Source organism: Lathamus discolor, chromosome 10 (genome assembly GCF_037157495.1).
Source record: "Lathamus discolor isolate bLatDis1 chromosome 10, bLatDis1.hap1, whole genome shotgun sequence".
In the NCBI taxonomy this organism is placed as follows: Eukaryota; Metazoa; Chordata; class Aves; order Psittaciformes; family Psittacidae; genus Lathamus; species Lathamus discolor.
This window is the reverse complement of record NC_088893.1, coordinates 9,852,303-9,876,459: the sequence shown is the minus strand read 5'-3', so window position 1 is coordinate 9,876,459 and position 24,157 is coordinate 9,852,303. Positions and strand designations below refer to the sequence as shown.

The following is a 24,157-nucleotide window of genomic DNA, read 5'->3' as shown; positions in this document are numbered from 1 at the left end:
CATCCTGGGTTCAGCACTAGCAGCCATTTTTCTCCTTAGTAGCTGGTGCAGTGCTGTGGTTTTGACTCTCAGCCTGGGAACAGCGCTGATAACACCAATGTTTTTAGTTGTTGCTCAGTAATGTTTCTCTGACCAAGGACTTTGAGTCTCATGCTCTGCCAGGGAGGAGGGGAAGCTGGAAGGAAGTAGAGACAGGACACCTGACCCAAACTAACCAAAGGGGTATTCCATAAAACAGCACGTCATGCCCAGTATATAAACTGGGGGCAGATACCCGGAAGGGCTAGATCACTGCTTGGGTGGAGCTGGGTATCGGTCGGCGGGTGGTTAGCAGTTGTATTCTCTTCCCTTGTTATTTCCCTTATCATTATTATCATTGGTGGTAGCAGCAGTGGTTTGTGTTATACCTTAGTTACTGGGCTGTTCTTATCTCAATCCGTGGGAATTACATTCTTTCAGTTCTCCTCCCCATCCCGCCAGGAGTGGTGGAAAAAAGAAACATTGGGGGTGGGGAGTGAGCGAGCTGCTGTGTGGTTCTCAGTTACTAGCTGGGCTTAAACCACGACATCTCATGAGCTTCCTGAGGCCTCTGAGGATTTATCTGGGAGCAGATAAGAAGACAGGCTGAGAAAGTTGGGGCTGTTCAGCCTGGAGAAGGAAGGCTGCATGGAGACCTCAGAGCAGCCTTCCAGTGTCTGAAGGTGGCCTACAAGGATGCTGGAGAGGGACTCTTCGTCAGGGACTGTAGTGATAGGACAAGGGGTAATGGGTTCAAATTTAAACAGGGGAAGTTTAGATTGGATATAAGGAAGAAGTTCTTTACTGTCAGGGTGGTGAGGCACTGGAATGGGTTGCCCAGGGAAGTTGTGAATGCTCCATCCCTGGCAGTGTTCAAGGCCAGGTTGGACAGAGCCTTGGGTGGGATGGTTTAGTGTGAGGTGTCCCTGCCCATGGCAGGGAGGTTGGAACTGGATGATCTTAAGGTCCTTTCCAACCCTAACTATTCTATGATTCTATGATTCTAACAGGTTGTTGTCTACTTAACAGGAAGTGTAAGAGAAGAATAAATACACCTGACAAAAGAAGATAAGCAGGAAGGACCTGATTCATTTATGTCAATTTAGTCAAGAAGTTCTTGGGACTGAGAACTGAGTGGTGAGGAAGCTGCCCAAGAGCTGTGACATGTTCCTGAGCACACCCAGTTAGTGGCCTGGGTATTTGGAGGGCATTTTATTTAAACCACAAGTAGAGGGTGTCACAGGAGTCCAGACAGATTTTGAGTTACTCTGGAGAAAGGAGGCATGGGCTGCCAGAGAAGCTTCTTTGAGGCTTGTGCAGCAAGGTAAACCTCCTCGTTGCTGGTAGACATCCCTGGAAGATTAATAGACTGCCTTTCTTCTTTTGGAATTAAACTGCTTTTGTGGATTTTGGGCCATGCTACAGCAGAAGAATACATTTTTTTTTTTCTTCCATTCCCAAGCAGCTGAAATAGATTTGGTCCCATTACTGTCATTATTTGCAATTTCCATTTTTATGGGCCATAATGGGGATGTGATTTTCAGGCTGAGCTGGCAGCTACAGTGAAACATGGAGGTTTTATTTCTTGCAATTCAGCTACTGTTTACTATGCTTTCCTGAGCCCAGCAGATCTGGGACTAGTCCAGTGCAGTCACCTAGTGTCTTTGTATTGCTTATGTGTTCTCCTGTAAGCCATGCTCTAAGCCCTTGTGGATGCCGTATCCTTGCAGCAATGTGAGGATCTATTTAGAGTTAGTCTTAGGCGCGCACTGTAATACAGATTTCACTGGAGGTCAAAGCTGTAAACTGATTCAGCTAACAGTGTCCCTCACCTGAAATACCTGTTGAAGTTTGAGCAGAAAATGAACTGCAAACCAAAGTAACTTTCTGTGCTCATCCTCAGTTAAAATGCACTGCAGCAGCTTTCCAGAAATGTCACTAATTAAAGTTTTCAGTGCTTTGTGACTGGCAGATCTACTGTATTTCCAACAACCTTGCAGACCCCTAAGCAGAGAATTTAAGCCCAATGGGAACACACTTCCCTGCTTGAGCAGCCTGGCTGCTCAGCACTGCCGGGAACCTGCTGACCCCAGGTTAGGAGCTAGTTTCCCTGCTCTGAAGTGGAACAAATTACACACAAAAGCAAATGGCTGTTGCAGTCTGTTTGCTCTTTTTGAGCCTTGTGTCTCTATGCTTGGTTGGTCCCTTCTCTGACACTTGAAAAAAGCATTGAGTTTGCGGTGTCATTTTATAGGTGTATGTAAGATGCTGGATGCAGGCAGCTTACCTTTTTCTTCTTCACTTGTCTCAAAACTTTACTAATAGGGCCACATGACACAGCTGACGTGCCCAGCCTTTCGTCCTTCTTAAGCTTTTAAACCCTTAAACTGATCCTATAATTCTGCTCTATTTTATCAAATTTCAGGCCTTTGCTTGTTTCCAAGTATAGGGCAATAGGTTTTATTTCCAGTAGGATGTGCCCTGTTTTCCCGTTGAATTATTCTTCTTCTCCCTTCAAAGTTCTTGGACCAGTTTCCTCAATCAGTGGCAGGGAAGCTTATAGACCTGTGGTACCCAGCATATCAGAGTGTAACCTATCTGCAAGTGGTCAGTTATCGAACTGAAAAAGACTTAAAATCAGTCTGCACTATGGTAGTTGGTAGAGGTAACAGCTCACTCCCAATTGTGGGTCAAATCAATCTGTGAGTGCAAAGTCTGTACCTGATGCCACCAGGAAACCTCGAGGTCATTTCACTCCTTTGTGGGGAAGAAAGTCTTTTCTCTTCACATTGTTCTCTTCTGTAACAGCTTCCCTAGGAATCTTTGTCAAGGGCTGCTGCAGGTGAGCATGGTGAGACATTCCTCCTGGAAGCTCTTGCACTCATTAGCCAAAGGAAATCACAACTGAACAAACACTTCCGGAGCTTCTTAGGCTGACTTCAGAGAAATGTAAGGACTTCTGGGTGGGATCTGGGTTGCATCCGAGTGGAATGCTTGCATTCACTATCTACAAAGCAGTTTCAACTGCTTGATTTTCCTGTATCCTGCTGCTTGCCCAGGTTGACATCTTCACTTGTTTATTTGAAGTGAGAAATGTGATGAGGCTTTTGTGGAGAGTATTCGGAACATGCACTTAGCTGGGGATATAGAAGGAGGTTTAAATAAAACAAGAAATCTGAGTGCTCTGTTCTTGAATCAAGGACTTTCCATGTCCTTGCTTATAAAGGAGCCCAAATAAAACAGTGGTCTGGAGCCCAAATAAAACAGTGAAGCTCATACAAAATGAGCTGGTGAACAAGTGAAAGGTTTCTGGCTGACACCTCTGGAACCAGCTTTGCCAAACTCTCATCTTTATGGTAAAGCTCAAATTGAGGTAGCAGAGTTGGAAAAGCATGATCTCTCAAAGGTGACTTCTGTCAAGCTTGACCAATGTGTTTTGTGTCAGGGTACAGGGAACTGGTTGGGCAGTTCAGTAATCAGGGCACTGGAGAACAGACTAAGGAAGCACACCTTTCCCTGGGGACACAAGGCAATCTCTCTGTCAACCACTCCAAGGGGCACACACTTTGGGAGCCGAACAGATGAACTCCACCAACAGTCTTCAAAAAAGAAGTGAAAGTGCCTCCTGCCATCATCTGGTAATGAATGAGCTGGGAACTGGTTTCATGTGGCTCAGAGCCGCACAGGGTGTCTGTGGGGTGTCTCAAATAAAATGTGTTCCAGAAATCAATGTATGATCTTGTCTGTGCCAAGTCTTCCATTAGCAGGGGTAACAACAAGAAACTCTTTCATTCCTCTAGGTCCTTGAAACTGGGAAACTATCCAGGAAATATTAGAAGTTAGACAGCCAATAGCTGTATTTGTCTTTTATTGTCCCAAGCAGTGGGAAAAGTACACAGCCTGGATATTTTAATATACAGCCTGATGCCAGGACTCTTCACCAGTTTTGACTAAATGCCTCTCATTTAACAATATTTCCCTGGCTGTAAATACTCCTTGCAAAAGCAGAGCAAAGCCTTCATGCTTCTTGATTTGAAAAACTTGCAACTTCCAGGCTTTTGGAAAAGATGGGAACAAAGGTTTTCCCTGGTTTTAAAATGAGAACTCAGTAAAAGAATACCCGTAAAGACTAAGACCTTCTACTGGGGTGTTTTCATAGAGTTATCTTTAGGGAAACAAATGTGTGGGCATAGGGCAGGGCTTACTTTTGTGTTATCTTGATGGGAAAACCTATAAGACAGGGAAACAAATGCTTTTAGCCCAGGAGCAGCAGCTCACCCTTAAAGAGAAGTGGGCTCTGCTTGATCAGCTCAGTTTTGCACATAGTTATTGCAGGAGGCATCACACAGGTTTCTGTGAGAAATCTGGGCATTCAGAGTATGTTTAGCATGATTTTTCCAGCTTATGCCTATCACAGAAGAGGTCATGTCACAGGTCTGCATCACTACTCTCTGTTTCTAAACTACTGAGGTAGAGCTTGAGATAGTAGTACATGTATGTGTAATGGTGACATTGTTCATGTCTCTGTAAAGTTCTGTTGTACAATAACTGAATTCCAAAAATTCCTGTTTGAAAGTGCATACTAGATTCTGTTTTCAACATTTATAGCATATGGAAGTGAAATGAATGACAATTAATGGGAATGCTGCTGGGAACTAAAATGCTTCATTAAATCAGATCCCCTGTGTATATAGCTATGCTGTGTTTGTCATTTGAACATACAGCCTGCTCTGTTTAAGATTTCTGTATGTCATGAGATAGACAAGAGCCACTTACCTGGAAAATAGAGGATAATCACACTATTAATATGGAATATATACCAAAAGTCAGGTTTATTTTTGTGCTTCTTTCATCATCTTCTGTTCTTCATTGAACTGACCTGTAGTTTGGAAGATGCAGTGGGCTTAATTCTGAGGAGCAATTCTAATTGGGAACTGATCAAGGCATTTCTGATTAAAGGCATCTTTGATCTTTGGTTTTATTCAGCATTTCCAAAGGAAAAATGATTGTTACAAAATCTCTGCTGCGCTTTGTAGTGTGCCTAAATTCCTTCCTATGCCTAAACCAGAGATTTGACTTTTCCTAATGTTGAGATCATTAAAATAAGTAGACTGCATATCTGAAAAGTATTGTTATGTTTGTGTGAACATGAAAGGGGAATATTCAGGAAGTGAGGAGTGTGTTGGGAGTAAAATGTGAAGACTTGAAAGTATATTAAAGGAACAAAACATAGTGCCAAGGTCCTGCAACTCTGGGTAGATTGTGATTTGTCATTGCACAGGGCTTTGCACAAGAGCTCTCCTGCAGTAGCTGTTAGTGGATCCCAAACAAAGTGATTGCAGCAGCTGCCCTTCCTCCATGTAAATACTGTCATCTGAATCTAATGCTAGTTTCATAAGTTAATTTTATCTTATATCTTAGGTGTCAGTCTAATGGTTTTCAAGGATTGTACTTAAACGCATCAGCCTCGCAGCAATATCCGTTCATATGTGGGTGTAAGTTATGTAACACTTGATCTGGGGAAGAGCAGAGCCAGGTTTCATCCTTTGTTGTATGGAAAGTAGAGACAGACGGGGCTGCTGGACTCCCACCTAACCTCCCTGCAAGGGCAGAGGTCCTGAGGCTCAGGCAGCGCCTTGGAGACTCGCTAGGTCTGGGTTTGTCTCCTACCTCTGTCACACATTACCCATGTAACTATGCAAACTGCTGTCTGTCTCTCTCAGTCTCAGACCTTCACCTGTATGAAGATTATGAAAAGCATCTCATTGTTCAGGATCATTCAGTCCCACATCCAGTTTCCATCTGGAAAAGGCAAGAACTTCTGCTGATGTAAGCTAAAGATATGGTATGGACAGGCAGAAAGCTGGCTTTTTTTTACTGGGTTTGGCTCTCAGAGCCCCTTATGCCTTGCCTGTCAGCCTGAATCTGGGCAGTCTCACAGCCCAGGGAGAATGCAGGGCTGGAACCATAGCTCATGCCCCGATGTCTCCCAGGGTCCCAAGGCTCCAGTGTGCACCCACTCCTGAACGGGAGAATGCTCCTGGCACGTACTGATTGACTGCACAGCCCCCACACAGCAATTTTTACAACATTTAAATAGCCTGTCTTTTTTGCTTCATCTTGACAATTGATTTTAATCAGTATTATCACCTGCCTAAAACAATTCTCCAAGCATTGTAGCATTCAGCCTCCAGGAGATATGTAGGAGCGGAGGTGCGGGATCAGTGATGTTATCAATAGTTTTGTTTCAAACCAGTATAAAAGGAGAAAACCTCATCCCTTCCCACCCACCCCACCGCCGCAATTTATTTGGTTGAAAAAGAAAGCACTCAAGCTAACCATATGACTGAGTTATTTTGATATGTGGAATGCTGTTTATTTCTGGCTTGTCAATACTTAAATTAATTTCAATCTGTTTCTAAAACAGAAGTGAAGTACATAATTGATTTGAATCTGTTAGAAGTTGTCCTGCCATCTGCACAGTCTGAAGTGAAGCGGCACAGGCAATGTAGCATTTGAAGTCACGAAAAGAAATTACATGCTTCTGGGTTAATGCTGACTTATGATTAATATTTTTAGGTGGCAGTACAAAAGAATATGATAACAGTTGGAAAGTCATAGATCAAATAGTATCTTCCCTATTGTCATGTTTCTATACTGAGACATGCATTATTAGGTTTACTCATAAAATAACGTATCCTGATTTTGAAGTGTTTAACACAGCCTCTGGTTTTATGCCTAGGAATAATCAGGGGAGTAGAAAAGAGGAGAGGGAAATGGCAGCTTATTTGTGGTTGAAGGCCACATGATGTCAGATGGATTTACAGATGTCAGCTGGAGTTACAGAGGGAAAAGCCATGGCTTAGTCGAAAACAAAGCGGACCAATTCTTCCATGTATTCCCCATATACTGAGGCCACTGTTAAATCAGGAAAGCTCTTTCACATGCTCCCACTGCTCCATGCTTTTAATCTCCTTCAGTGATGATTACAAACATCCCTTGTTATGAAGTGCTCACTATGGTCCCTGGGTACCTCGAGGAGATGCTCCTCCAGGTTACCTCTGCAGGCAGAGCTATTCCTCTCCAGTTTGGAAATGGGCCATCCAGCCTTCTTTGTATCAGCTGTGCTTCTCTGCCCCCAAAAGCCAAGTCTTATTTGCTCAACCCTCACTCTCTTTTCCATCTTGCACTCCTGCAGGAGTGTCTGCATTACCCAAGGTGCACTGAGCTGTTTATTAGAGAGGTTTTTTCCTGTGGCAGTGCAGGGAGGTCAGGGTGTGATGTGTAACAAAACCAGAGGAGCAATGTACGTGGTCTTATCAATGTGACTGATGTGTGTGGTTTAATTGCTGCATAAAATATGCAGAAGCACTTGAGGTCGTTTAGAAAAGTTGCGGTGTTTACAGGAAAGTAGAAACTGAGCTTGAAAAAATAATGACACTTTTTTTACTCACTTTAATGACTATACAGAAGAGCCTTTTAAATACATCCATGTATGGGTTTTAAGCATTCATTCCACATCGGTATTTCACCTTTTTCCTTAAGTGATTTCTATATTCCTACTAACCAACAATCATTTTGTCTAAATCTCATTTCCTCATAATAGCAAACCCATCAATCTCTGCTTTATTAAACAGGGAAGCATGCTTGGAAGCCAGAGTGCTCAGATTTGATAAAAGATGTTATGCAAACCATTGATTTTAATTTACAGCAATATCCACTTCTTTCATTATTAACAGCTTTAAATTACTGAGACTGAATAATTAACAAATATTCCTACTTCGTGATAGATTATTTAAAAGGCAGATGTATAGAAACATAGCCCAGATGAACATCCTTCCTGCACCCCCAGTGATGCATATGCCTCTTTATTGTTCCCCAGGGGAGCAATGCAACATGGCATGAGAGAAATACTCTTTGGAGAAATCTCCCAAACACTTCTGAAACTATAATCACAGCAAATGCTTTATCGACAAGTGTGCCAGTGTGTGTGTTCCTGACCTGCTGGCCTCTGTTCAGAGCCCTGGCTGTGGCCAGCCAAGTCAAATGATGCAGAACAGGATGCGTGTGCTTTCAGGGCAGGGGTGCCTGTGTACACTGGCTGAAGCTGAAGCACCCCTCAGTCTTTGAGCAGGGCAACATCTGGTGACATGTGGCTCCATGCCAATGCCCTCCCAAGGCACTGCATGGTTGAGTGAGAAGCCCCATCCACAGCTTACCACCCTGGCAAGGTTTGGGGATGAAGGAGGTGTCGCAACCCCTCTGTACACACTGCAGAGTGCAGCTGCAAGGTGCTCAAATAAAGCAGTGATGAGAATTGTTTAGGGACAGCAGAAGAATGGGCAAAGCTAGATAAGACAAACTATAAATCTAACTGAGCCTGGCTGTGTATAAACTAAGCCATCATCATCCTCTTTACCACTGTGCCAGCATGTGTGTGTGCCTGTGCTCACCCAGGACAAGGAACATCTTTTGTACGGCACTGTTCAGTGTGGTTTGACATTCAGTTTCACAGATGCCGCCACAAAGCAATGTTAGCCTATTGTGAAGGCTTATTTAGACAGGTACAATTACAGCTTGGTAGTCAAGGTGCCTTTGATCCCAGCATCCTTATTGTTCCTGAGGTTTTTCATCCCACCTGGTGCACAGCTATAAGGCCTGTGGCTGAGACCTGCCTTTGAAGTTCTTTTCCATTTCACTTTAATTTTCATGGTGTCTTCTGCTACTGAACGTTATTAATGAAGGCTCCGGCACTGGGTTGTGCTTAAAATACTGATGCTTGGCAGGTGTCTGACCTTCCCCAGCTGTGCAGCAGTGACCAGCAGGAGTCAGGCAAGCAGTGGGCCCAGAGCCATGTGTGCATCTCTAGCAGAGGAGATTCACCCTTTGCATCTGTTGTGCATGGTGCCCATAGAGAAGGACCCACTCCTGGCTGCTCATCCTTTTCCGAAGGACTTGTCTGCAGTGCGGGTTCAGGTGTCAGCAGCTCCCACCTTCCTGCCTCCCACAGTCTCCAGTGCAGGATTTGCTTCTGAGGAAAATAAGGTCTTGCAGATCAGCTGTATGTGGGGATGGTTGGGAGAGAGGGAGAATGAATTCTAGCAGGGGAAGAAGGGGCACCTATTCTAGGAGCAGCCGTGTGGTCAGTTCTTTAGGATGGCTTCGAATTTCAATGTTAGAATAAGGAATTAGATGCCAGTTACTTTTAATTTTGAGGAAAGAATCTCTGTGTGGAATTTGGGGTGCTCGCTGGTGATTAAGAAACACAGAAACTGGTGCTATTTTCTTGATTTTGCATTTATCATGTTAGTATGAGACCAAGAAGGAAAGCTGCCCAGAGAGAGTGTTCACCATGTACTGAGAGTTCAAAAGACAGACCAAAGAGAGGAAGGCAAAACAATCCTCCATAAGTTGTTCAACACAAGCCCGCTGTGGTGCAGACCTCTGTGGCATGAGAGAGCATGCAAGGGAGGTACTCCTATATGTGTGTAGGCATTTCGTTTCCCACTGGCCACTGTCAGAATGATGGATTATGCAGTTCCTTTTGATCAATAGGAATTTTATTCTGTCAGATGGGAGTAAGTGTGACTTGGGCCAGTGTAGGCAAATTGCAGGCAACAGTTGCAGTGTAATTGCAAGAACTACAGGCACAAAATCTACTTGTTGAAAGAGTTGTCCAAGAACTAATGAGCCAAGGTATCGGGAAGCAGCGCTCTCCAGTAGAAACTGGGAAAGACACATTCAGTTCAGGCAGAGCCTTGTCAACATTTCTGCATACTCTGAAGTATTTGCCTGGAGCTGCCAGCTTCTTGGAGCGTTAATTGCCCTCACTGAAGCTGTGCCAAGTTCAATAGACACCTTTTCCTAATTAAGTGCAAACTTTCAGATCCTAAATAAAAACATATCTTGACTTTGCCTTTCTCCTATCTTAGCATCTCTAACTGACTTGCACAAAAACAAGTGCTGGATGAAAACCCGTGGCTATGTCTGACTGCTTCAGCATAACCCCAGAGACCTTCCTACCTTACGCAGGACTATTTACTGACATTTGCACTGATAACCGGCAGGCAAAAGAAGCAGTCACGCCTTTACCTCTGGGTTGAGAACGTTCATTCCGATACAGGACAAACCCCACCTCCTTACCTGATACCCTTCACCCTTAGCTACCCATTCCCCCTTCTCTGTACCTCTGTAGCCCACTTTCAGAAGGCCACATGCCTGGCAGCACTAAGGGACATTTTGCCTTAAAACCTTGTAGAGTTGCGTCTACTGTATGTGACATTTATTAATCTTTTAGTTTTCACACAGAAGATTATTGGAATTAAAAGCTATTTGTGGGTGGGAAAAGGTGGGAAAGCACTTGGCGTATGGACGTACCTTTATGAAGCTAGTATATGCAGTTACCTTGAACCTCTTTCCTAGTAGCCATATAATTGCACTTGGTTTTGAGCCTGCATGTGTCTGCCTAGTGCTGTGGTTTTCTATGAAATTAGTGTGAGGCCAGGGCATCTCTTTTCCTGTTCTTTATTTGCTCATGAACAGCCTCATCTGTCTCCCAGTGATGTATTTCCTTCTGAAACATTGAAAATCAAGAAATTCCTAAGGTATTGTTCATACTCAGCATGAAGAGCTCAGCCTCAGCAGGCTGCGATCTGACCCACTGGTGCAATAGGCAGTGGGCAAAAAAAGTGGCATTGCTTTTAGGGCAAAAAATTGAGACTGTGGTTAAGTGGATGTTCTACAGCACAGACTCAGGGTGAGGTCAGTTCCTAGAAGCTTATTAACAGGTAGCAGAGGCAGGTCTTCAGCAGTCTCTAATCTTTTTCAGCTTTGCCAAAATCAGGACAATTCAGAGAGATAAAGTGTAAAAGTCTGGGCTGTGGTTAGTAAATAAGAAATGACCCTGGAGGAAGTCAAAGTCAATCAGAATAACAGTTCAATCTTTCAGTTACCTGCACAATCTCACATTAATCCTGGGTGCTGAATGCCAGCTCTGCATACTGTGAAGAAATTTCCCTGCTGAATTAGTGTCAAATGCTGCTCTTAATGCCAGTGTACGGACAAACACCCGTTCTCACCAGTGTAAAGTCATGGGGAAAATTACACAAGATGGCAAAGGTTTAGGATGCATTTTGTTCTGGATTCATATTTGGAAATAGTTTTAAAAGAAAAGTGGCTCAGAATGTTGTTGTAAAACCTATTTTATGAGGAACTGAATGCTATTTGGTGTGTGCTGTGCGTTACCTCCCTGCTTTGCAGGCTTCAAAAAACCCAACTTTTCTTAGACATTTGACAAGATATTTGTAGAAATGCAAATTTAAAATATGTCCAACATTGTGTTCTTGTGTTATCCTTCCTTGTTCTTTTCTTTCTCATCAAGAAATGAAAGAAATTATGGGCGTCAGGGTAGAGGGATGTCAGGTTCCTTTTAAAACTTTATTTTCTTTTCCCTAATTGTGGAAAAAGAAAAACGAAAAAGAAAAAAAAAAAAAGCCAGACTGCCTTTTGTTCTGTGTTGCAGAGTGAAAGGAAGAGAGAACAAGGGAAAGATTACATAGATTTCAAAATTCAAGGTGTAAAATGCTCATCTTGAGGAAAACCTTGAGAAGAATGGAAAAATGAAAGAAACCCAAAACACTTCTGCAGAGAAAATAACTTTATTTATTGAGGTGAAAAGAGAAGGAAAATGTTTTCATCCCAAGGCTCTGAATTGGAAGGGACTTCCAGAAATCAGGCACAGTTCACTCCAGCCCTCAGAAATGGGCTCCTTCACTGCACACACTGGGGTACCCATCACTGAGAGAGCTGGGTGGCTGCAGGTGTCCTCTGCCTGGAGCCTTTCTGCCGATGAACACAATTCTTGCAGCCTTCCCCACAAACACAAAATCTCTTTATTGGTGGTCCTGGTGGGAAGGCTGCTTTTCTGTGTGGGGATGCTGCTCTCACACTCACAACAAGAAGTGCCCAAGCACCTTAGCACTGCCCGGGCAACCCTCTCCCAGTGCCACTGCAGCTTCTTTTCTCTTCTGTTTCTGTGTGCTCCCCAGTTCGAGTGAGGGCTTTGGCGTAGCGGAGAAGATCGTGCTGCTCACCTTCATCTCTGCCGTTATACTGATGGCCATCCTGGGGAACCTGCTGGTGATGGTGGCCGTGTGCCGGGACAGGCAGCTCAGGTGAGCCCCCCAGCCAGGGGAAATGCCCATCTAACAGGGCCCATGTCCACAGCTGAGGGCATAAACTGTATTGACAAGGGGTGTCTTTGTCCATATATTGCACAACTGCAATGTCAGACCCACACTGCCTCAGTGCCTCTCCATTCAGAGTTACGCTGGGGTGGTGGGATCATTTTAGTATCCATACTCTTCATTTTTAGCACTCTCAATGTAAAGAAACCATATAGAGCAGTGAAAAACAGAGCTAATTCCTTGGAGAAACATCTTGTCCTCTACCCCTCTTCCATCTCAGGCTTCCTAATAAGGCCATCAGAAAGCCATGCAGTCCACGGCCCTGTGGACATGGTGCTGCACTGCTGCAGCTTGGCAAAATGCTGCCAGTGATTTTGGTGGTGGGGGGAGTGTTTTCACAGGCACAACTCCTGTCTCGATGCTTTGCTGCTACCCTGGGAGTTGTCAGACCAACCTCAGGAGCAGAGTGAGATATTCAACAGCCTCTATTCATATTCTGCGTGGGTTTTTTAATGGATTTAATTCTATTTTATTGTTATGATTTTAAAAGTACTCTTCAAGTTAAAATTACAGCTTCAGTCTAGATTCTTCTCAGTGCTTTCTGGAAGGATTTTCTCAATTTACAAGTTGAACTAAAGTTCCCCTTCTCCACCCCAAACTCTCCAATGCAAGCTGTGAGGCTGAGCCATATGCAGAGGCCTGTGAGCATCTATTTGCCTCTTCTGTGTGAGCAGAAAGATGTGTTTATGCAGGGAGCATGGTGGATATTAAGCTATAAAACCCAGGAACATCCAGCAGTGACCATTAAAATGAGGAATACATTAGAAAGAACCATTTAGTGTGATTAAGTGAATTAGACCCAGACAAATCTCTGTCCACATGTAAAGGATGCTGCACTGGAACTATTCTACACCCTAATTTTGTGATCTGTCTTGCAGGAAAATCAAGACCAATTATTTCATTGTTTCCCTTGCCTTTGCGGACCTGCTGGTGTCAGTGCTGGTGATGCCATTTGGAGCCATTGAGTTGGTTCAGGACAACTGGATCTATGGGGAGATGTTCTGCCTGGTCCGGACATCTCTCGATGTCCTGCTCACCACAGCATCAATCCTGCACCTCTGCTGTATTTCACTGGACAGGTATGAACAGTAGAGCATAAAGAATAATTACAGTTGCTTTAAGCTTTTTCAGTGTTGTTGCTCGTCAGCAGTGGCCAAAGGGAAATACGAATCTGCTGGGAACTGTAGAGCAATAAATCTCTCTCAGTAGCTGGTTTTGGCAGGAGGTCTCTGAATTGTCATGAGTATAGAAAAACTTGAAAAGAATGAGATTTATATCAATAGAGGAAGCCAGGTTCTCAGCTGCTTTGCAGCACAGCTCTGTTTGCATTAATGACCCGATATGGCACATTCTGATTTAAAGAAAAGACACCTTAAAGATGGATCCAAGGGCAAGTCCAGTGTTGTGCACAAGATGCTGTTTTAGCAGGGAAATTGCCCTCCATTACAACATCAGGTGCTGCTTACTGCCAGGGGCTGTGGGCAGGGCTTAGCTGGTGCATGGTGTTGTGCTGAACCCCATCTTCCCAGGCACAAAACCATTAAATTATCTGTCTTTCTCTGTCTTGTCAAAAGAATATTTGACATCTCTTCCAAATGCCATCAGAACTGCTCTTCCTGCTGCTAGCAGCCATACAGGCAGATGAAAACCAGTATTCCTAAACGACATTGAGACATATATTACTAGATTATATGGAGAAAGAGCAAAAAGAGCACAAGCACCCCCCCTAAATTTTATGAGCTATTTTTCTAAGGCATCCGTTTGCACATTTCTATTAGTAAAGGCTACCAAGGATAGTAAAGCTGGTGACAAATGTGTATGGGCTCTGTGGAAAATATGGAAAACTTCCTTTTCTTTAGAACTTTTATTACAAAAGTAAGATGAAGCTGGTCTTTAACAATTTATGGCAAACAGTTCTGGTTTACTGTTATTTGCAGCTTTTCAGGGTAAATGGCAGAACTTCCCATATAGAATAGCAAGAGTTTTCACAAGACGAATACTTAGAATAAAACATTTTGACTGGCTATTCTAATAAACAATATTTAGAGCTTTCATTTGAGCTGTGTGCAGAGATTTCAATACCTTTAAAAATGCTATTACTTATTATTACTAATATGGCCAAAATAACCATAATCATTCTCGTCGTCATGACAGCTAATATTTAAATAACACCTTTCATCCAAAGAGTCTGTACACAGCCAGACTTCAAAAGGTACTTGATTAACTACTCTACTGATGGGCAGCATGCCTTTGTTGTAGGACAGAGGGGCACCAGCACAGGCAGCGTTGTATCCAGAGAGAAGCTGATGTGCAAAAGCTACAGTGTGTTTCCTAATCTGGAAGTTTAGATGGCTGGAATGCAGATAGAGGAGGCTCATTATCTTAAAAACATTCCCACTTTGAGCCAATTACCAGTAAAGCAGATGTTAGGCACTGCGCTCTGTATGTGGCCTTGTTACATGAAATGTTGGAATTTGATTCTCCTGGCTCTTAATTAAACAGGGGGCTGTGTAGAGAAGGGGATGTGAAGGAAAAATGTTGTTTTACCCCTCTCCTTCACCTCCTGATCTCTGACAACCACAGGGATGAGAAACCTCCCATGTGGGGTGCACAGAAGGAAAACTCCCCCCTTCCTCCTGCCTGTGCTACCCTCTTGCAGAGCCCTGTCATGCCATGGGCTCTTTCTATTGCTGCCTGCCCCATCAGTCCCCGTGTTTCTGGGACAGCCTTGTCTGGGTGTGGCGAAGGAGTTGGAGACAGTCTTGGTTCTAGAGCTGTTGAAATGTGTGGCTTGGAGAGGATTATAGCTCTACTCTTCCTTCTATGCTCTTTTATTCTCTGCCCAGGGAGTTCTGAATTCTCTCTGCCAGATGCAGAGCGCCATAGCAATGGGCGAGCATCACTGCCCGCAGCAACACATAGAGGATTCCCCTTCTTTTGGACAGAGGGAAACAGGGAGATGAGTCTGGAGACCCCCACACCATTCTCCCATCCCAGGACAATACTTTAATGAGTAGAATACTACATGGAAGAAGGGAATGGCTGTCTTGAAAGAAAGCAGGAGCTGTAACTGTGCTTTGGGGGAAACTAAACCTCTAAGCTTGTTCTGCATGTCTTCTGAGGAGGTTTTGGGAAGGTGCAGACCCTCCTGCACTGGCATCTGAGGGTGGTGGGCACTGCACTTGAATGAGTCCCATATCAGTATCATTCCATTTAGGTGCTCGTCCTTCTGTGATAAAATTATCTTGCTTTTAAGGATTTCTGTTTACCAAGTGTGCATTTGAACCTGTTGCTTCCTTATTTCCTATAAGCATTCTTCCTATTTCTTCAGGAATAAAATGATTCTTTAAAATAGAATGAAAAATGGACATACTGGCTAAAAAGAAACCCAAACCATAGACTCACCAATTCTGGTGCCAAACTGATAGGGGAAATACAGTGTTTAGGGCTCTGAATTTGAAGGTCCCAAGAGCTGGAGATCATCTGAAGTGTCACAGCAAAAAAGAAAAGCAAACAACTTTAAGAAAATGCCTGTAGATTCATCCTTATAAATGCACTGACAGAGAGAAATCCCCCAATATTTGCCATGCCCTCAGTATTGGCTATGGTAGACTAAGCAGCAGTCAAAATGCTTGAAAAGAAGCTGAGGATGAACTCATTAATGAGTGCTGGGTGTGCTGAAAGCCTCTGCACATCGAGGGGTGAGGGAGCAGAGCTGCCTGGGATACAGAAGCACTGCTGCAATCTCTATGACAGCTGACAAACCTGAAAGCGCCAGATGTCAGGGAATTACTTCAGGACACACAAATGCTCTTTGTCTTTCACACGTGTTTACCATACATGAGCTGTTCTTTGCTGTCGGGCAGAGAGAGAGAAAAGGTTCTCCAAGCCGATGGCTGGATGCAGACATGGGTAATTATCACAGCCTTTATCTGTTGCTTGCTGCTTTCATGCTGAAGAATGACACATCTGCAGACTAGCTGCTGAGCTGATCTAAATTTTAGGTAATTCTCTGGTACATTGTTTTTCTTGTTTCTCTTCTTAAAATGGCTTTATTGAGTGCTTGTCAGAGTAATGACCACCACACAATACCATTAGCAGAGCAGTAACAGCAACATCCCTGAGACAGACTGCTTCTCTCTAAAGCACTTGAATTTGCCATAGAAAGCTTTCTCTATCTTCTAATCTCTGCAGGGCATGTATACCTCTTCCAGCCATCCGGTCTTACTGTAGAAGTTCATCTTTGCCACTGATTTGAAAAAGCCAGGTTCTCATCTTAGATATTTCAAAAGGTGTATTTCTTCTCCCAGTACAAGAAGGCACAATTGTGTCTGTGTTTGCTGACAGTGAGTGTCAGCTGAGAGAGAAAGCCCAAGATCTCTCTGTCTCAGGTAGAGGGAAGAATCTCAAGTCAGCTACATGGCTTTCATCACTTTCTATTTGATCAGACACTTCAGTATAAATCTGACTGCGTGCTAAGGCTGCCGGGTTCTCCCAGAACCCAATGTCAAGTTCAGACTACTCACCACGACGCTCGAGGCAGACCAAAGTGCCTCCTGTAGCACTGGCCTGGCTCTCCCGAACTGCTGTGAATGAAACTGTTATGAAGGTGAGTCATTCCCTAGTCATCTTCCTCTCTTAAACCTGTATTTCTTCCTCTTACTGATTGACTAATTAACATGATTTTCAACATACAACTTAGCCATGGCCTACTTGTGTCCTCCTGAAGTTTAACGTCCACCTGGACATCATCCTTGGGCACAAAGAGTACTAACTCGACCAGGAATTTCTATGCTAATTCCTCAGCTCTTTCAAGTCCCAAACAGTCTATTCAAAAGACTTTCTTCCTGAATTATCACTGTATATGTTATTTTACATTTCTGCAGTGCTTGCTCACCAGCATGGTCTGTCAGCCTGGGGAGGTAAATCAGAAAACAGGTTGTATAAAAGCAATTGTTTTCCACCATGCAAGCAGCAGTCCTTAATGTCTGCAGATCCAAAACCCAGTGCCCTTTAGCTAGCAACACTGTCAGGTCTAAACATTCACAAAGACCAATGACATTAATTTTTTAACCTACCGGGCCTGTTTAATAAACCATTTTCCAATTGAAATGAAACATGTGGTCTTTTCCTCTGTCTTTCAGAGGAGGCATTTGGGTAAAAAAATCAGGGAGAATGTAGATACTTTGATTTTGGCCCTTAGCACATCCCTGAGGATGTGCCATGGTTCATTCCTTGCCGCGTTGAGGGGAATATTACACTTGTGCTGTGTCATGCTGCAGGTCACCTGTAGCCAGTGACAGTCCCACTTCACTCCTGTGTCCTTTTCAGAGATTAATTCACTTTTGCTGCCATGGATTTGGCTGCAGTTCCTAACCTCCTCAGCAAGCAGGACAACGACGACTTTCAGCACAGCTTGGATGGAGTGGTGGATACAGAATAATAGATCCATTTTCCATACCAAAAGAAGGCTAAACTCCACTTTTTAATTCTGCCTATTTCTTCCTCCTGATTTTCTTCCTCCTTCCTTCCTCTTCCTGTGGCTGTCCTGGGAGCATCGCTTCCAGGTGTGTTTTGGTCTGCAATCATCCTGAGAAGGGCAAGGAATGAATTTCAGCCTCACTTCATGTCCGTGCTAGAGATGAAAAGTGCAAATGTCCACGCTTCAGCCACATTTGAATAGATACAAGTACAAAAGTTTTCTAAATCCCACTATTTCTTGAGCACTTTGCCAATTTTAAAAATACTTTTCCTTTTGCAAACAACTCAAAGTTGTGCTGTTCCTGGTGCATATCAGTTAAAATGTGGGTACCTGACAGCACAGTCTAATAGTGATTAATGACTTGGCAGAGTAACCATCCTCTAACTCATATGAGCAACGTACCCAACAGGTGCTGTTCACTATTAGGACGTCACAGGCTAGCAAAGTCTCCTAATTTCCAGCTGCTGCATCAAATTCTCCTCTTGGGACTTGGGCAACAGGCTTTCAAATCATCTCCCTCACTTGTCCTGTGCAGACACAGCTGAGATTTGGAAAGGTGTCAGACAGTTTAATTTTTGTGGTATTCTGCAGTCATATCCAAGGAACTTTCAGGTCAGCTCCAAACAATCACTCTGGTATGAGTAAGAGCAATGTGTCTTTCTTTTTCCCTCTTGTCTAGGCTTTAAAGGTTGCTGGCAGAAACTTGAATTTCTGTGACAATTTTTGGTTGGTTTAGGGTTGTTTTTTCCCACAGTGAGAACTAACTCTCAAACAGTGTTCAGAGGGCAGAACAGATGAGGACGTAGTGGTGGATGGCCTTAAGAAGATCAGAGCAGGTAGATGAATGCCTGGGTTTCTGTGTGAGAAAGGATGACTCAGCCCATCCTTGGTGTATTTTCTATCTCCACAGCATCACTGGTCCTGGCAGCTAGGTTGGAGCAGCACTGACAACACTGCTTCCTTTACAGTGCTTTATAGAATCATAGAATAATTAGGGTTGGAAAGGACCTCAAGATCATCTAGTTCTAACCCCCCTGCCGTGGGCAGGGACACCTCACACTAAACCATGCCACCCAAGGCTCTGTCCAATCTGGCCTTGAACACTGCCAGGGATGGAGCACTCACAACCTCCCTGGGCAACCGATTCCAGTGTCTCGCCACCCTAACAGGAAAGAATTTCCTCCTTATATCCAATCTAAACTTCCCCTGTTTAAGTTTTAACCCATTACCCCTTGTCCTGTCACAACAGTCCCTGACAAAGAGTCCCTCCCCAGCATCCCTATAGGCCCCCTTCAGACACTGGAAGGCTGCTATGAGGTCTCCACGCAGCCTTCTCTTCTCCAGGCTGAACAGCCCCAACTTCCTCAGTCTGTCTTCATACGGGAGGTGCTCCAGTCCCCTGATCATCCTCGTGGCCCTCCTCGGGACTTGTTCCAGCAGTTCCATGTCCTTTTTATGTTGAGGACACCAGAACTGCACACAATTTCCCAGGTGAGGTCTCACAAGAGCAGAGTAGAGGGGCAGGATCACCTCCTTCGACCTGCTGGTCACGCTCCCTTTGATGCACTTGTGCTCATTCCTACTCTATGGGTGTATGCTTCTTCTAGCTGGTGTTTTTCTGTGATTCATGTATTTTCTGCTTTCTGTTTGATTTTAGGGCATACGACTGTGTTGGGGTTTTCTTATGGAAAACTTAGTGGTTAATCTACGCTCAGGACTCAGGTTGGAAAGTCATTCTCTTAAAAACTTCAGAGTATTGTTTGAAAAACAAAGTACTTCAGGGACCAAGAGACACTCTCAATCTCATCTGAAGAAGTGTTTTTCCAAGGTGTCAGAGATCTCTCAGGGCTCACTGAGCTGCTGTCAGTGGGTTGTGCTTTTTCATCATCTCTTTGGTATTATAATATATATGAAAGAGTTAACCTTGACTTATTTATTGCACGTTTTCTGTATACATATCCATTCTTTGCACCTATGCAATAAAAATAATTGCACTACATATAAACAGACCAATAAGCTGTGATAGTCTCCAAATATAGTTAACCTGTCAGGAAAGGCAATTTTCTTCTCCAGCATTTGCAGTGCACTTTGCAATGCAATCACTTCTCTTAGTCTTGGGGAAAAACAAAACCCAAACAAAAAAAACCCAATCCAAAGCAAAACAGAGACACGGGTTGTAAATGTCGTGTATCTTGGGGTTAGATGAACATCTGGCAGCTCTGCTCTTCATGCAGCCAAAGCATCTTGCACCCTCTCTCTGCTTCCTTCAGCTCTATTGGTGTCCCAGCCTCTGAAGTCTCCATCTCCGCTCAGCACTACGTACATTGTTTGCCTGGCATGTTTGAAACATTTGCAGATTTGCTATGTAACACATAACAAAACAGACCAAACTCTGTGTTTGTATATGCAATGCTGATCTTACTGGAATTCAAACATACCACATAATCACTGCTAAATAGAGGCTAAAGCAAAGCAGATGTATCCAAAGAGTGTTGGAGCACCAGAGTGACAGATGCTTGTTGCACCATTTACAAACATTAATTAACATTAATGCACTGTTCAGACATCAAATTAGCACAATCCCTTGAGAGAGATGATGTTTTAGAGACTCACAAACCCTGGTGCTCTGCAGTGACAGTCTGTGTGGAAAAGAAGCCCTCTCCCTGTGCAGGGTGGGAGGAAGCACAGTGTGTGTGATAGCACGTGCAGGGGGTGCAGGAGGAGTGCCAGGCTTTGAGTGGTAGCAGGACTAACGAGGTTTAGGTTGTGGCTGACTCTGCTGCCTCCTGCTCCCAGTACTGCATCACATCACTCTCTCTGCTCACCTCTTCTGCACGGCCTTAGAAACGATGCAGCCAAGGCACAGGTGGTAGACTGGCTTGCCAAAGGATGCCTGGACCACGGTGGGGCTGAAGGTCAGAAGCATGATGTCTTTCTCAAGGATGGGGAGAAAGGAGCTGTGCCCAGAAGTGTTCTGCAAAACAACCGGCCAGGGCCAAGGAGAGGTTATTAGTGGGGAGACTTACTAAGTTACAGGTTAGGCTATCGGTAAGTAATGATTAGACAGTTGGCAATCCGATTACATGACATGAATTCCAGCCGTGGTTTTGTAGCAGGCCACAAATCCCCTGTGCCCTTTTCAGCTGGAAAGACATCTGATCTGGTACAGCTCTCGGGTGCTTAAGTGGAGGAACAGAGAGGCCGCATGGGAAGGGGCTGAGCAAGGGCAAAGGCAGCCAGTCCGTAAGGGCTATGAGATGCAACATGTAACTGCAGAGTTACTCGTGTCGGCACTCAGCCTGGCCAGAAAACTGACATGGGGTTTGCAGGATTCAGGTCCGAGAGCATTAAGAAAAATAACAGAGCAGATGGCCGTGGCGCACCCTAAGGGATGCACTGTCCTTTACTAATCTTTACAGACTCTCAAGAAATACGGTAGTGTATTTTGCCACTGTTGTTGCCAATAACCCTCAATACACAGTGACCCACCCGGGGACCATGAGGGAGTCCTCTATCTGCGTTAGGCAATATACGTTTGTTTGTATTACTAGCTAAATTTATCCAGTCCCAATTAACTGTTCTCTTTAGCGTTTTTCTCAGTGTAATTATCTCAACACCAGCAGGCCGTTGTTTTTCTAATAAGAATTTAATTTTGTTACATATAATCGTTTTAGTACGATTTTGTTTCTGGACCAGTGATGCACAACTTTGTTTTATTTGGCGCAGGCAGGGACCGTAGTTTATTTGCTCAGTGGGAAAAAGACGAGAAAGAGCTGTTCTCTCAAAAAAAAATCTAACAATGTGGTTATACAGAGGCCAGAATCTGGCTTCACTGAAATATCAGAAAAGCCGGTAGCGCAGTTTTAATTTCACACAGGCACAATGAATTGAGATCCTAGCTCCTTAGGCTTCATCACTTGGTCAGGATTCAGCTGAAGATTCTGGCCCAGTCTGGATTCACTGAGGGAGAGGAGGAGCGTGCAGAACCATGCTCAGATTTGGGTTTTTGGTGTGCTTCAGAGTAGAGCTCCAAAAAGACAAAGGGGATTTTCCAGCCTAGCACACTCCATGTGTATACTGTGTGCCATGAGGAGGAGTGTCTCTCTTCTGAAATGAATGCCTCTGCTGCAGGAGTTTTCTATCAGTGTGGTTCAGCATCCTCAGCATCTGAGCTGTCTGCCTGGGGGGAGCCCCTCTGCCAGGTTCAGCCTCCTCCTGGCTGGTGGGTTAAGAGCAGGTCCCCTGTGTTGGCAGCTGCTGGAGCCTGTCTGTCTGCTGCTTCTGCTTCTTTAGTCTCTTTTTCCTTAGGAGTTCACAAACGAATCATTCCCACTTTGGTGTTTAAGGCATGGTTGGCACAGAGCCTGTATGGCCATGGTTGTTGCACTCTGACTTTGGGATAGAACTAGTAGCACCCACAGTTCTTCCCTATTTTTTTTATAGATTATTTAAGGGGGGGTAAAAAATTGAGTATTCAGTAAATTTTCCTTGTCTGATTTTGGCCCCAGTGATGACAAAGCATATGGTATATATATATAATTGTATACATGCGCATGACACCAAATGATTTTAAATGTGGGCCACCCACGGAACCAGTCTGTTTAGTAAAGGTGGGTGTGTATTTGTCTGTCTGTGCTCTCTAAGGAGCTTCTTGTAGAGCAGTGTCTACATGCTCATAGCTCAAAGTTGCATTGCAAATGAGGGAGATGCTTTAATTTTTCTCCAAGGGCAAGGAATTATCTAATACAGCTAAGTACATTTCTGTAATGCCAGAAGGCAAGGAAAGAACAGAGGTGTGGTTAGAGCATCACTGATCCTGAAGGGAGAAGCTGAGGACTCTAGTACTGCTTTCTAGAGATGTGCCCAGGGCAGTTTTTCTGCTGCCGTTTGCTTGAGGAGGCACTTTGATGTCCAGGCTGATGGATGACCAGATGTGCTAGCTGTTGTATCATTACTTGCTTCTCTTTAACCGCAGAAACTGGAGTATGTTAATGTTATTGTACCGGCTGGTTATCTAGATTATTGGATCTTTGATTTCAGTCTTGACCACACACACTAGTCGCAAACAGAGTCTCATGGTGTTGGTGCTTGATAAACATGCAGACAGTCACTACCACAAATAGCTGTCCTTGCCATGGACCACAGCTAGAATATGCTGGTGTCAGATCTAGGCCACCAGTGTGTTGAAATGCAGTGCTGTTTCTCAGTCTTAGACTTTCCTTTCTTGTCTACAAGAACCTGGGAACTATAAACTTGTAGTAACTGCAGGTGGCATTGCTTAAAAGTTAACGTGCTTTTCAAGACTTATTTTTCCTGGAGGAGAGAGGCTATGATACAAGAAGCATGCAGGCCATGCATGTGCATGTTATTATGGGATTTTTTTCGTACAGGCAAAATGGCAACAACACCCACGGTTTGCAACACTTACATTTCCGCAAATGCCTTGGACCAACACAGCAGATTCAGCATTCAGCTGGACAAGGCAAGAACATAGCTGAAGTTCATTTTCTGTCTATTTTCTCTTTGGCTTCACAGCTTTCCTCTTATCTGCCATCTCCTGTTTTCACATATATGCAAGTTTAACATTAGGCAAGCTGTCCATGATCCTGCTGCCGAGGAATGTGATATTATGCCTTCTCTACCCAAAGTGCTGAAGGCTGTTAGGTACAAATGTGTTGCTGATGTACAGTTCATCAGGCATTTCTATCTGCTTTCTAGTTTTATGTTTAGCACTGACTGTAAAGAGGAGCTAGCTGGCAGGCAAAGTGCCAGTCCTGGTGGGAAAGGATAAGATATTTTGCTCTTAACAGCTCATGGATAATGTGTGTTTGAGTGGCTGTGGCAGCTCCAGCTGATGATGTGTGTAGGGATAAGGAGGAAGTTGCCCCACAGACTGGGGCACTGGTCACTGAAGCCTGAGCATTTCTTACAGCTTTTGTGAATGTAATAGGGGTGCACTGGCATACCCCTGGAGATGCTGGGAGAGTGCTTATAACATGACAGGTCCACTGGTAGGAATTGATCCATTTGGCACTAATCGGTCTCCCATATCACTGGAAATTCCACTGGATGACCAGGAACATTGCATTCCAGTTCCTTGAGACAGAATTTGGCCACAGCACTGTTTCATAAAGCCAAGGTGACACTCGGGAGGTCACAAATCCTCAGTAGCCAGACATATCTGCAGCAGCCATAAAGGCCACAAGTAAGGCCATAGGAGTGATGGATTTGTTCTTTTGAACCATCTGTAAAATGTTAGCGTTTGAGTCATTCATGTGGTAAATGTCTGATATGGGGAAGTAAAAGTATTATAATAACCTTTGCTTTATGGAGCTACTTGGAAGTTCTACAGCGCCAGGAAGAGATTCTTTGTATTTCCCCTTCAGCAAAGAATGTCACAACAGAGGTGGAG

General features: G+C 44.1%; 1 protein-coding gene across 1 annotated transcript in view; it reads left to right on the top strand.

Moving 5' to 3' along the window:
* Positions 1-24,157, top strand: part of HTR4 (5-hydroxytryptamine receptor 4) — a 55,217-nt gene that overhangs the window by 20,256 nt on the left and 10,804 nt on the right. Inside the window, exons 3-4 of the mRNA XM_065690767.1 lie at positions 12,066-12,191; positions 13,142-13,342. Of these exons, the coding sequence (XP_065546839.1) occupies positions 12,066-12,191; positions 13,142-13,342 (327 nt within the window). The remainder of the gene's footprint in view (positions 1-12,065; positions 12,192-13,141; positions 13,343-24,157) is intronic.